Source organism: Mchenga conophoros, linkage group LG15 (assembly GCF_057382185.1).
Source record: "Mchenga conophoros isolate Kocher_MC1m ecotype Shallow Benthic linkage group LG15, M_conophoros_male_GT1.1, whole genome shotgun sequence".
Classification (NCBI taxonomy): domain Eukaryota; kingdom Metazoa; phylum Chordata; class Actinopteri; order Cichliformes; family Cichlidae; genus Mchenga; species Mchenga conophoros.
The window spans coordinates 16,688,085-16,702,504 of record NC_140540.1 but is presented as its reverse complement, the minus strand read 5'-3'; the positions used below and the strand labels follow the sequence as shown (position 1 = coordinate 16,702,504).

At 39.2% G+C, this 14,420-nt stretch overlaps 1 protein-coding gene across 1 annotated transcript in view; it reads right to left on the bottom strand.

Moving 5' to 3' along the window:
* lama2 (laminin, alpha 2) overlaps positions 1-14,420 on the bottom strand; it is a 233,020-nt gene that overhangs the window by 18,814 nt on the left and 199,786 nt on the right. Inside the window, exons 49-60 of the mRNA XM_085248215.1 lie at positions 13,972-14,126; positions 13,285-13,428; positions 11,038-11,171; positions 10,035-10,194; positions 9,824-9,948; positions 9,362-9,524; positions 8,786-8,930; positions 8,530-8,668; positions 6,490-6,501; positions 5,741-5,861; positions 4,135-4,290; positions 2,839-2,892 (exon numbers count right to left, since the gene is read on the bottom strand). Coding sequence (XP_085104341.1) covers positions 2,839-2,892; positions 4,135-4,290; positions 5,741-5,861; positions 6,490-6,501; positions 8,530-8,668; positions 8,786-8,930; positions 9,362-9,524; positions 9,824-9,948; positions 10,035-10,194; positions 11,038-11,171; positions 13,285-13,428; positions 13,972-14,126 — 1,508 coding nt within the window. The remainder of the gene's footprint in view (positions 1-2,838; positions 2,893-4,134; positions 4,291-5,740; positions 5,862-6,489; positions 6,502-8,529; positions 8,669-8,785; positions 8,931-9,361; positions 9,525-9,823; positions 9,949-10,034; positions 10,195-11,037; positions 11,172-13,284; positions 13,429-13,971; positions 14,127-14,420) is intronic.

Here is a 14,420-nt window from a genome sequence, read left to right as displayed (position 1 = left end):
CAAAACAGAGTGAGGATTAGAGCAGAGAAAGGGTAGGGGGAATGGCGAGGTGAATGCAGGGAGATATATGGTATATAGAGCAAAATTGGGGGGAAATAAGCAAGATAAAGGAAGACGAGGGGAGTGGGGAGGAAAGGATAACAAGAGATGAGAGGAATGGAGAGGACAGGATAATAGGGGGAAGAGATGAGAGGGCAGAGAGCAAAACAGCAAGCACGATAGAGATGGCGAGAGAGAGAAAGAGTGAGACAGACAGAGAGGTGCTAGAGAGCAGTGGTGCAGGGTCAGGCTAATTTGAATTTTAATTCACTGTGTGCCAGAGGGCGAAGTGGGAGACAATTTACCACCTGAAAATGGAATTTCAATTTGAGGTCGGGGACAAATTGAACTGAGATGTAGGTACAACATGGCTCTCGCCGCGCCATCTCACACTCGTACATGGGTACAAAAGCATACCCGCGTGCGTACACACACACACTCATGCAGACTCACATACAGGTGCATTTTACAAGAATGTGCACAAATACAACATTCATGCAAAACATGGTATGCTTTTCTGCATTTCTCATTCGATATCTTGAGTGTAAAGCTGAAGCAGGTAGAACTGTGCAGTCCATGTCTTTCAGGTCAGGCCTATTCAATATGTTTTTCCACATTTTATGAGACAATCTAATGTCTTAATTAAAAACAAAAAGTAATGTGATATCTCGAGGCTAGTGCAAAAAACTAGTGCAATCATTCAGTGGATAAGAAGGAAAGATAAAGAGTTTTGATCTCCAGTTTGTATAAAGAAAATTCTCAGTTGTTTTGAATGAGTGAGGAACTCTTAGATGTACCTCAAAACTGTCATCATCATTTTACCATCTCTCCTCCCTTTGTGCATATCCTGACTTTTCCCATAGACTGTATATAAACGACGGAGATAGCACACGTGCACATTCTTTAGCATTGCCAACATGGGGAAATTCTTCAAGTTAAAACAGGAATTCATAAAAGTCTAAGCAAAAAAAAAAAATTGATACTGTTCACTATATCCTCAGTAAACACATTCCTAGTAAGTTTATACTGTCAATCACTACTCATGTGAAATATTGAATGTACAACTATAGTGAAAATCTGGTGAAAAAAACAGGGTATAATTCAGGAGTGTGGCTATATTTTGACCGACAGGTTGCAACAGTACAGTTTTGCAGGGCTATTAGTTTTCATTTGAACCCTTTAAGACTGGTTGAAGCGGGCACGCTCTGTTTTGCGTTATTTTCAGTTTTCCAGCAGTATATAAAAATTGGTGTATCTCAAAAATCCAACTATGAAGACAGTAAAAAATAAATTTCCTGTGGTGGGAAACTATTTTGTGCAACTTTTTTGTATTTACAGTTTTGAGGGACAAACCTCTTAAATTTCTCTAACTAGAAATATATGTAAAAAAAAAAACAAAAAACAACAACCCTAAAACGATTTTCATTTTTTTGTAGTTTATTGCACTTTCTTTGCAATTTATGTAGTTACTATGGCCTTAATGCATACATATTATTAAAATTTGGTATATGACAGTTGTATTGATGTATAGCAACTTGAAATGCTCCCAAAAATGTCACTACAGCATGTAAAAATATAAAGATAAGTTCTGGCGGACTTGGCTCTATGGTCTTAAAGGGTTAAAGTCGCCGTGGTTCAAATGCTTACAAATATTCTGTGACGTCATGGTGGTCTCCATCTTTTACCTACAGGTGATTATTTGTTTTTCTTTCTTTATTGGCCAGCTTAAAAACAATCTACTCTTTTTCATCTAAGATATTCTTCCACCTCTTTTCTTCTTACCTCTCCTCTGTGCCCGTCCTTTCATTTTTTTGCTCCCAGCTCTTTTCATTTTTTCAATTTTTGTTCTCTCCCACAGCAGACTATCCTCCCCATCATCTCATTTCCGTTCTTTTTAGCTTTGTTCTTACTTCTCTATCCTTATTTTCACCTCTAAATCTCTCTCCTCCATCCCTCCATCCTTTGTCTCCTGTCCCCTTCTCTCTGTGTCCCTCTCTAAAACAGCCATTAGTCAGGGCCAAGTTGAGTTGATGGTGTTTTTAACCTCGCTTAACCTTTCTCCACACACGCACGTACAGAGGCGCACACACACACACAAATGCTGTGCCTGCCAGCATAGTTAGCAAAAATAGATTTATGTGCCTAACAACCAGTGATGATGGATAAGCTAGAGGTAACCCTCTGTCCTCTCTACCTCTCTCACACACAAAAACACGACACACATTTAAATTTGCACGCGTGTGAGTGCCATCCTCACACCTGATATGACACACAAACCCCTTACGTGCACATACAAACACACACAGCTGCAAATATGACATGCTGCCCATGGTGTTTTCAGGGGAGTTAAAATAATGGATTTAATTATTTAGCACTGGCTAGGGTTGACAGGCATGTGTGCACATGTGTGTGTGCACGTGGAAAAAAAGGTGTTTCAGCTGTGAAACAATCTAATCAGTGTAGTTGCCAACAGAGTCAAATCTCATTAATATGCACTCATGGAAACTTAATTCACTTACAGAAAAGTTGCTTGTGTGACTGTGTGGACGCACTGGCAAAGTCAGCTAAAAGCTAAGATCGCCACTATACAATGAACCTCCACAACAGCTACTAAAGGTGTGTATGAGTCTTTGCACATCTATGGGTGTGTATAAGTAAGAGTGTGCATTTTGGAAAACAACAATCCCATTAGCTCAGTTGCCAAAAACTGCAAATCTCATTAATATGCACTTATGTAACTGCCATTCACTTAGGCAAACAAGACAGCATTTGGGTCCAAACTGTGCATGGTGAACCCACCTCTCCTGACTGTCTTCTCTTCCTCTTGGACTTTGAAAGGCTTGTGGAGCGGGCCTGGATTGGAAAGATATTCAGAACAATGTTATTGTGCACAGATTCTTCCAATAAGTTTTCTGATACTGCCTTGGTAGCACTTTCTAATAATGTCACACTATTAAGCATTAGTACGGTATTGGGAAGTGCTTAATTTATTGTTTACATACATATTACTCCGCCTTGGTATGTCATTTATAAACAGAGATGTTTATCTATCTGCTACTCTTACACCATGCACAGCTTTGAGTCATGAATCATGATCATATATCTGTATTTATAAATGGCCTTAAGGAGAAATAATGCTGTATCAATGATGAATTAAGCACTTGCTAACACCTTACTAATAGCTTCACAATGCTTTATCATAAAGTGCTATCATTACCTAATGGTACAGTTACACTGGATTACTCACTTGAGTAATGCGATTACTCAAGTGAGTCACTTGAGTCCACCTTGACCAGACTGAAAACACTCACACAGATTGGCAAATTATTGCCATAAATTTATAGACGCAGACAGTTTGCGATCAATTTGTAGCTCAGCTGCTCTGCAGCTGTTTGTATTACAATTTCAATGCAAACGCTCACAATAGTTTTGGCTTTGCTGTTTTCCATAGTTTAACTGTACCATAAAAGGGGCAGATGTGCAAGAAACTTAACCAGAAAAAACTGAGCTTGCATTACAAGGTTTTTAATAGAAGCCATATTATTAGACAACAGGCACGCTGTTATGTTACCATGCACACACTGGCAAATTTTGTCACTACACAGCAAACATTGTTTTAACCCTTTAAAGTCAAATGGATGTTTTCGAAATGTTTCTTTAGCACAAATACAAAGATGGACTGAAACAATATACCAAACAATTTTTATATTGTATTTCACTTCCATACTACATAAATTCTATATATGTACTATATTTAAAATAAATGATTATACTGTACATTCTTGCAGTTTTATTAGATTTTATGGCAATTATTAACAACAACTTAACAATTTTTTAAACTATTTTCTGAAAAAATATTGAACACAAACTGGTGACAATAGAGAAAGATTTGAGTGATTAGTGGTGAATGAGTATTTAATTTCAAATGAAGCTACTCTCCATATTACACTGTTCCCCACCCATGAGAAATATCTTACAACTATAACAGAATGAGGAACTTGATCAACTCAGATTTAAGAAGTATATTGTATTGGAGTGACTCAGTGAGTAAAACAGATGGACCAAAAAAAAAACCCCTAATAAAATAACAATAACCTTCTGTTTGTTTGGTGACCCTCCGCCTACTGCCAGCAGTATGGTCCCAGTGTCTTCTAGAGTGCTGAATGACAGGCTGATCTCTGTGTCAACGGCCAGCGACAGACCACTCAGCTCCATGTATCCTGGCTTAGAGAAACTGACTGTGTGCAGGTTCTGCAAACAAAGAAGAAACAGTTTCACTTGACATGTATTTTGTCAATGGACAGATCAGTTATTTAGTTCAGCACCGTTCATCATGCCTACAATGCAGAAGTCAAACAGAAAAGAGTGAAAACGACTACATAAGTCTGAATGTAGTTGATCAAACTGATATGACTTTCTGATATTTTAGTCAAGGTTTTTCAAAGAACAGCAACACATTTTAGTGGCACGCTGTTTCACACAGACTTTCTGGTGCATCATCATCCAGCTTTCCTTTTGTTACGGTAGTTGTAAAAATGAAATTCTCCCCCTCTATTTAACATACCTACTACCCACATGTGGTTTTATTACTTTAATAAGGACTTTTTCTTTCTTTCTTTCTTTCTTTTTTTCTTACAACCACTAACTGCCTACATCTAACCTTAACCTGACTTTATACTATGCTTAAACTAAGTCTTTATTTTAAATCATTCACATAATAACGACTTGCTTTTTTCCAAAAGACGAAGGTCCCCAGCCTTTGACCTCCTCTCTACCACCACCACACGGAGAAAACAAGAGAAAGACCTTCAGCAATCTTCTTCAACATTCTCTGGGCCTTGATACGCTTTGGCTGCATTTTTTTTTTATAAGTAAATGAATAGCACTAGTCATGGTGAAAACCTTGCATGGCTGTTGAAAGCTCCATGAGTGTGTTTGCATAATAGGCTTGAAAGATTAAAATATAAAAAGCAATTTAAGAAGTGTGTATATTCTTACAAATGCACTGATTAATACATAATGCATAGTTTGTGTCTGTGAGAGGACCATGAATATGAAAGGGTACTGCAGATTAAACACGTCTGTGCCTTTTTATTTTATTCTTTGTGCGGAAACCATCTTCCTACATAAAGAAGCAACCGAGTGAAAGGCAAATCAGAATGAAAGTGACATGTGCTGTTGAAAAGAAAGCTGTAGAATTTCAAGGTCATCCAATCAACAGATTTTAATGCCTTTTCAGATTCCCCATTTAGTGGATGTTATGTTAATTATATTTATTTATTTATTTATTTATTTATTTATTTATTTGTATTTATTTATTTATTGTCATTGTCAAGAACAATGAAATTGCGTTTGGGGCTTCCATACAACCCAAAAAAAAGAAGAAAATAATAAATACCCCTTAAAACCCAAGTGTACATATTTAACCCAGTGTGACTCCAATGCAATAAGACAATCCTTAGCAATAATGTTCGTAGAAATTCAGACAAAGACCTGAGAAACATGACAAAATACAACAATGCAACCCATTCAATATTATTGTACTGTGAGATATGATATCAGATATGATAGTTATCTATTTACATATTCGCCGACCTGACCCATTCACACATCTCTCTCTATATATGGCAAATCTAAAATATATAATACTGCAACCAGAGGGTCAGCAATCATACGGGATGTTTCATAAAAGCTCACTTACCTCTACATTACATCCTTTAGTCACACCAGTATAATCTGAGCTGCTCAGAAGGTTATATGGCGTTCTGGAGATTTCAATGTCCCGAAGACAGCCCGCATACCTCTTCAGAATGACCTCTGACCTATATGAAGTGTAAGACAGTTTTACTTTGGAGTATTCAATAATCATAATAATGGTCAGTCTGCTCTTGTAGAAGTGAATTACTGCAGCAGTGAATTTGCAAGCAGAGTGATACCTAAACAGCAACAAGAATAATCTGAATATGTCGTTTGTCCATACAAATGCACTGGGATATTTTTCTATATTACTCATTTCAAGATGAGTATCTGTTATTGAAGAGAAAGTTCTTAAAAAATATCCAGCATATGATAATCCTCGTCAACGACTGCAATAAACATTCTTTTAGCAGCATAATACACTTTTTTTTTAAGTTACCCATCAATCTCGAAAATGTCAGGAAGTAGATTAACATCTAAATCTACTGAATATGCCAATAAAATATGGAAGGGAGTTATTCATATGAGTTATTCCACCAAAATGTTGTTGAACAAACGTCAAATTCAGATTAACAAAGGATAGAAAAAGTGATTTCTGAGAGTCCAGCCAACAAACAAACGTACATTCAGTGTGGGCTGTACAGCATTATCAGCAGGTCAGCCTCATGCACAGCTCAATAGTGAATACAGTTGATTTTTTTATTGTGCTTGATTATAAAATGTATTTATTTATTTATTTATTCATTCATTTACCTGGCTGCGATGCTGTTAAGAAGGAACATGACATTCAAGCATTAGCAAACACACAACCATATGGTAAACATGTTAACATTCTTAAACTAAACCTTCAATTCAACTTGCCATCTTTACTTTGATCATTGAACTGGTCAAGTTGTTTTTAATGTTTATGCCATTTAATTCACTCTGCTATGAGGTTTGATAGCCAGTGTCAGACAGCTGATTCAGGTGCAGGAGGAGGGGAGGAGCTAAACTAAGTTGAAGAAATCCTGCCAGTGAGTAGGTTACCCCGGTTACAGGCTCAAAGTTGAAGTTAACTCTCAGATCAGAACATATGGCGTTTCTCTCATCTCAGGGTTAACAAACTCAGAGTCTTCACTGACCTAATTGTTATCCTATTTCTGGAATGGGGCTTAGAAATAGGATAAAAATGTATTTGTGCTTAGTAGCAAGCATTATCCCACATAATGGATATGTTGGAGCAGAGGTTTGGTCTGTTACTACTTTAACTGCCTCAAAGTCTCAAAATAACTTTCCCATGAGGAAACTACACTCAACAAAAATATAAACGCAACACCTTTGTTACTGCTCCCATTCCCCATGGGATGGACGTAGAGACCTAAAATTCATTCCAGATACACAATATAACCATCCCTCCCAAACAGTGGTCACAAATCAGTCCAAATGTGTGGTAGTGGGCACATCTGCTATATTGAGATAATCCATCCCACCTCACAGGTGTGCCACATCAGGATGCTGATCTGACATCATGAGTAGTGCACAGGTGTACCTCAGACTGCCCACAACAAAAGGCCACCCTGGAATGTGCAGTTTTTTGCGCTATTGGGTGTCTGGGGACCCAGAACCGGTCAGTATCTGGTGTGACCACCATTTGCCTCATGCAGTGCAACACATCGTCGCATGGAGTCTATCAGATTGTCAAGTGTGGCCTGTGGAATGTTGGTCCACTCCACTTCAATGGCTGTGCGAGGTTGTTGGATATTCGTGGGAACTGGTACACGCTGTCGTATACGCCGGTCAAGCACATCCCGAACATGCTCAATGGGTGACATGTCCGGTGAGTATGCTGGCCATGCAAGAACTGGGACATTCTCAGCTGCCATCTGCCCTGAACAATGTGAACCATGATTCATCCGTGAAGCGCACACCTCTCCAACGTGCCAGACGCCATCGAATGTGAGCATTTGCCCACACAAGTCTGTTACGGCGACGAGCTGGAGTCAGGTCAAGACCCCGATGAGGACGACGGGCATGCAGTTGAGCGTCCCTGAGACGGTTTCTGACAGTTTGTGCAGAAATTGTTTGGTTGTGCAAACCAATTGTTCCAGCAGCTGTCTGGGTGGCTGGTCTCAGACGATCTTGGAGGTGAACCTGCTGGATGTGGAGGTCCTGGGCTGGTGTGGTTACACGAGGTCTGCGGTTGTGAGGCCGGTTGGATGTGCTGCCATATTCTCTGAAACGCCTGTGGAGACGGCTTATGGTTGAGAAATGAACATTCAATGCACGGGCGACAGATCTGGTTGACATTCCTGCTGTCAGCATGCCAATTGCATGCTCCCTCATTGCTTGTGGCATCTGTGGCATTTTGCTGTGAGACAAAAAACTGCACATTCCAGGGTGGCCTTTTGTTGTGGGCAGTCTGAGGTACACCTGTGCACTACTCATGATGTCAGATCAGCATCCTGATGTGGCACACCTGTGAGGTGGGATGGATGGGTTATCTCAATATAGCAGATGTGCCCACTACCACACATTTGGACTGATTTGTGACCACTGTTTGGGAGGGATGGTTATATTGTGTATCTGGAATGAATTTTAGGTCTCTACATCCATCCCATGGGGAATGGGAGCAGTAACAAAGGTGTTGCGTTTATATTTTTGTTGAGTGTATATGAATTAACGCAAATGAAACATTCAAAAATATTAAAGAGCATTTCTGTAAATCAAATGCAAAACAATATGCAGCTCTCACACAGAACATCATGTAAGCTTTTATAAACTGAACCAACGTAAATTACAGCACTTTATGCGTACCTGTAATTTCCAATCGTTGGCAGACCCCCAAAATAGATTTTCTGGTGCTCCTTAAGGTTCAGACCAGTAGCTGACCCCAGAGATGTGGCCACAATCTTTTCCTCGTCACTGCTGTCGACGTCTACTATGGACACCGTGGCTTTGTTAAGAGTTGAAGATACATTATCAGCAACAGAACACGGAGAGATTGTATATGTATACCCTCTAATTTATCTGTTCCATTAATTCACAGCTCAGGTTATATAAGAAGGCTTACATAGTTTCTTGTTCCTCGACATGGTGAGGGATTTCCAGTGGCCATCATTATGGCGCTTAGATGAGTTGGCACTTCCAACTCCAGATCCAAGGTCAAAGTTAACCTTCACTTTACCCTCTGACAGCTCCAGAGACATGAAGTCCTTCTGCAGAGAGCATCAAACAGGGAGAGACTGCTGTGACACTCTGGCGTTTCAAATTCAGTACAAATCAATAACAGCACGAGTCTGAAAAGATAGGATTTAACAACACTGTGTAAAATATACTGCAAAGGGTCCCAATATGGACTAGACTGAAGAAAATGGTTAAAATTATTTTATCAATTAATCAAATCTTGACTGCTCAATAAAACAGCAGATTTTGGACACTATTCTTAATGTCACATAAAGAGAACTGTAATGTTTTCTTTTTAATTTTCATAAGACACAAGCAGTAAGAGCATGACACCTGTTTGATTGTTTGATGTACTTTTTACAGTATTTGTACTGTCTAAATAAATTTTAAAAAGCCTCACAACTTACACAATAAACAAAATATCTGTCTCCATCATGGTATTAATACCATATTAAACACATACCATGTCTTCAGCTGCCATATACATGAGCAGAGCATCAGAGGAGAACGTGCGGAACTTGAAAGTGATGGTCGAGACATTTGGGTTCCACCTGGTGGGTCGTCCCACTGCAGCGTAGCCTTCTCCATCCAGTTGAACGGTCCCTTCACCGTGGGAGCGCTGGGGGCTACAAAAAAAGGACCAATTTACAACTGCTTTGTTTCCTGTCCAACTGCCTGAGTTTGAAAGGTCACAAATAATTAAATGCAAAGTAGGCGAGACAATGAGACGCTCACTTGAATATTAGACCAACCAGAATATCTGCAAAAGACAGCTGTTTTTATAAATAAATCCTAGTTCCTGTATAAAATGTTCTTTACATATCTACGATTAGGAATACAACTGGGAGTAATAAAAAGACTACACTATCAATATCAGTAAGGAAGAATAAAATAATTAACTTCTAATTAAATTGTGACTGTATACCTGACGACACATCCCTTACAGTCTCCCTCTCTCTCTCTGTAGTTCCACAGTCCAATAGGTTTACCATCCAGGTAGGTTTCCCCCATGCAGCCTGTGAAAGTATTTGTTCTTACTGTCTCTGCTTTCTAAAAGACAAACAGAAAAAAGATAATCATGAGAAAACACAGCAGGAAGACAGGTTCTTCATGTTTTGAGACAGACAGACAGGCACCTTGACAGAGCCGAATATCCCTCCCACAAACAGGTAGGCGTTCTGGTCTACATCCAAGATGGTGAAGGCCGTGGGCGAGTTGGCACTGGCCGGGGTCGGCATCATACCAGCCATAGAGCCTTCCAGAGGATATACTGATATGGTACCATTCAACCCATTGCTGTATTGAGAGAATGAGAAGAGGGTTTGTTGTCTTTTTGCTTGGCATTCTGTACTGCCTGGAAGAGATTTGTTATGACTGAAGCCATTTGGAATCAGTTTTTATAAACTCTTGGTGCTAAAGAAGAATGATAGAAACAGAGTGTGGAGCCAGTTTTGTTGCAGTGAAAACTCTGAGATGTATGGCAAAATCAGCTGGCCACCTTGGAATTTAAAGTCAAGATTTCTACATTGTGTAGGGGAACACTTAAGACCGATAGTCTGCGTGATTCCACTGGAAGACACCTTTGGGAAATTTCTCAGATGGAAATACATGGTGCAAATGGGCCATCTCCTTTGTGTGAATTGGCCTGATGTTAGATGGTCTTGCATAAAACATCGCTGCAGCTTTCACAGAGAAAACTAGTTTGTTAGATTACACTGTATCTATGCAATGATGTGCCACAGGCTGACATCCTGCAAACCCTTGATTTCCCAAGTGAAACAGTGCGTTTTCCACAGTAGCATGAATGAGAAGATGTCCTTAGGTAACTGTTGGTTTATTTCTGCAACAACTGTCGGTTACAACTGTTGCTTGTGGTTAGACGGGATCACAGACAAAAAAAAATATAAAGAAATGTAGAAAACTAATTAGCTATATACATCTATACAGACATGTATAGATAAGTACAGTAACTTTCTTTTGTTATACCCCTTTCTTGTGATTGTGTGTGGGTGTACGCATGTTTTCTTATTATTGTCTTCTCAAAACTCCTGAAATGTAAGATGTAACATCAGTTTTTAAACCATACGTGTCAAAGGTACAGCACATTTCTATACACATGAATGAGTGCGCTCTTCTTACCGAGACGCCTCGATCCTGTGCCAGTTTCCATCATGGATGGTGTGATGGGGATATTCGACCCTCCCCACACCTGAACCCACATCCCAAAGGAAATTCACCTTCCCCTTGCGCATCTCCAATGCCAAGAAATCAACCTGAGACAAAGTAGACACATGCTGAATAAACTGCATTGTTGTGATTTATTTTAGGTTAAGGTTACTGTGCTTAGTGCTGATTTATCCGCTTAACAAGATGAATACAGATACTGATTTTATGTAATTGTGGGTAATGCACATGAACAAGTTGACAGTTTATGAAACATTCAAAAATACTTGGAGAAAACTCGAGATATACAGTGTTCAGGGTCACGGTGATTCTGAAGCATACTCCAGGTGTCATAGGGGGAGAGGTAGGGAAAACCATTTATGCTCATATTCATACTTATGGCCAGTTTTCACCTATTCTCCAATTGTTCTAACATGGTAATAGGAAGTCAGAATACCCAGAAGGAACCCTGACAGTGACAGGGAGAATATGCAAACCTCACACAGGAAGGCCCCAGCAAATTGGTGGATTCAAACCCACGACCCTCCTGCTTTGAGGTGACACTGCTAACCACTTTGTTTTTTTTAAACACCTTTGTGAATGTGGAATCATTTATCTACTAGAATTCTGCAAATAACAACGTAATGTGCAGTGGTAATATTTATACTGGTTTTTGTTTAGAAATGGACAACCAACAATCATGCTTTAGCTCCTTAGCAAGCTGGGATCTGTGGTGAAGCCAATAAAGGTACCCATGTTAAAATGATTTACAAGAGAAATAACATGTAAGCTATATACAGGCTTGAAGTTATGCATGGTAAGACCACAGTATGCCGGTGAAATTGAAACTTGTTTCGACCACAAAATAGCTGCATGTGGAGCAAGCAGCTACAGAGTTAAACTATGAGCAACTGAAGCAACTACCTACATAACGTTGTTGGAAATGTCCTAGCATAGAGTGACCTATGAAACCAGAGCCTATAATGTCCATTAGTGGCAAACTGTAAGGTAAAAAGTGATGGGCAGTGGCTTTACTTTTCCCTCGATACAGGTGTCTTTTATACACAGTCTATGCTTTTAAGATGACACAATGCAGGAGTTATGCAGCGGTTTTATGTACTAAAATGTGAATGATTGAACAGTGAAGCACTTTTATACCCAGTTCTTATCTATTCCGGGGCTACAAAAGCTTTCCTTTTCTCCATCTGTCCTTGTAAGTGGATTTTTACTGGATCTTGCTGTATTTTGATTAATGCTCTTATTACATATGTATGAGTATGAAAAAAAAAAAGGTGAACTTTCAGCATATGCTCTCATCTTCATGATGCAGCTGAAGTGCATACCAAGAATTATAATTCATATATTATTATGCGCAATTAGAGATTATCAGGGGGTCACATTTGAAGACACAAATGACACGCATACACAGACACAAAAGTGCATGCACTAATCTTTCTGGTCTCCCCAGGGTAATGCCGATTATTCATTAGTAGAGATCACAGGGCAGCATCGTTACTATTCAACTAGTATTACACGCTATTAGAAAAATGTAAGAGGCGTGCATGCACACACACAAAATTACTATACAAACTGAATTATTCACCATCAGAAAATAGTAGACACACACAAACACACACATATGAATGTTCCACACTTTCCAGTCAGATGCAGTGAAGATTTCTCAGGGGAAATCAGGCTAAAGTACATGGCAACATAAACTTGTTGTTAATTGGTGCTGCTCATCAAGATACACACGTGTGTTTACAACCAAACCCACACGTATGCACACCTTGGGAGTAGCATGGTGACTTAAATTAGTGCTATGTTTATAGGGTGCCTGCAAGTATGTGTCAATGTGTATTAGTTATTCACATATTAGACAAGCCACTTTGGGAATACCTGTAAGGTGTGTGAGAGGGCCGGTTTATGGGAAAGAGACAAGTGTGTGTGCTTTTTAATGCAAGACTAATGGTACACGAGAACGCTTCAAGAGAAAAAAAATATGTTATGGTGCTCTACATAGCACCTGAGTGTTAAATTAAATGAGAACAATGCATCGATATGAAACATTTTTTAAAAAAATGAACATTTTCATATTTAAATTGTGACATAAAGACACATTTTTAAGGCAATAGATTTGGTTTTTGTTTAGAAATTAACAACCTGTACAAGTTCAAACTATTTTTGATTTTATGCTCCTGTGTTTTTCTGAGACGTGCTTACATATTTGGCTGATCCCAGGTAGAGTAGCAGGTTGTCAGGTGTGGTGGTTTTGACATGAAGAATGATGGTATTATACCTCCCCTTTCGGATGTCAGGGCGGTAACTACGGAGGCAGTCACCTCCCGAAGACACTGATACTTTGATCTGTAAACAGGAAGAAAGAGTGAAGGAATTAAGAATGTTTCCACAAAAAGGAATCTTCGATTTTAGTTTGAATTTATCCTATATATTGTATAATAACACACAAGTATTTAAAAAAAAAACATCTGGTATTTGCCTCCAAGTCCAGCTTGGACTGAGAGCAATCAGTCTCAGATAGACTGATATCTAATTTATAAATGCAGGCAGATTATGCCTGAATTATTATGCCATATATAGTCCTGCAACAGAGTTTTAACCAACCGCTGGGCACCGACGTGTTTCTAAATAGCTCCCAGGGGTGAGGTGGAAGAAAGTCATCAAAAGAAACCAAGCCTACTAGACCCATGGCTGGGCCTCGTACATGTAAACACATTCAGTCCAACTCTCTCCTGGTCAACCTGTCGAAGTGTTAGCCAGCCACAAATGCTTCTGGAAGTTCAAATAAATCATAATAAATCTTGCACAAGAACATTAAACTACTATAAAACATGTGATCTCCTACAACTATGAGTAGGAGTTGTACATGGCAGTGTGTCAACAACTTACTGAATTAGCTTGTTTCCTGGCCTGGTTAATCAGTTCCTTTATTTGGGAGATGTTGCGCCTCAAATTGTCCTGTAGCTTTTTGATTGGCTGCAGCTTCTCCAACAGCCTGTCAGCTTCGTCCTCCAAATCCTTCACTTTTGCTCCTGCAGCATGAACTGAAGGTAGAGAGAGATCAAATACAACGATACAGAACACTACCATAGTTGTTATCATGATACTATTCGGTACAGTACTGCAGCTGAGAGAAAGAGAAAGCTTGCAGAAGACGAAGCAAAATAATGGTAGATGAGGAAATCACTGGAGGAGGAGAAATGTGGAGGAAGAGACAGAAAGATGGCAAAGCCAGTAAGAGCCAAACAATTAGTGTAACTCAGCATTCAAAGAGAACTGCTTCTAATTTATTTACTTGGAGAAATTGTATCAGCTTAAGATCCAGGAAAGATAAAAAT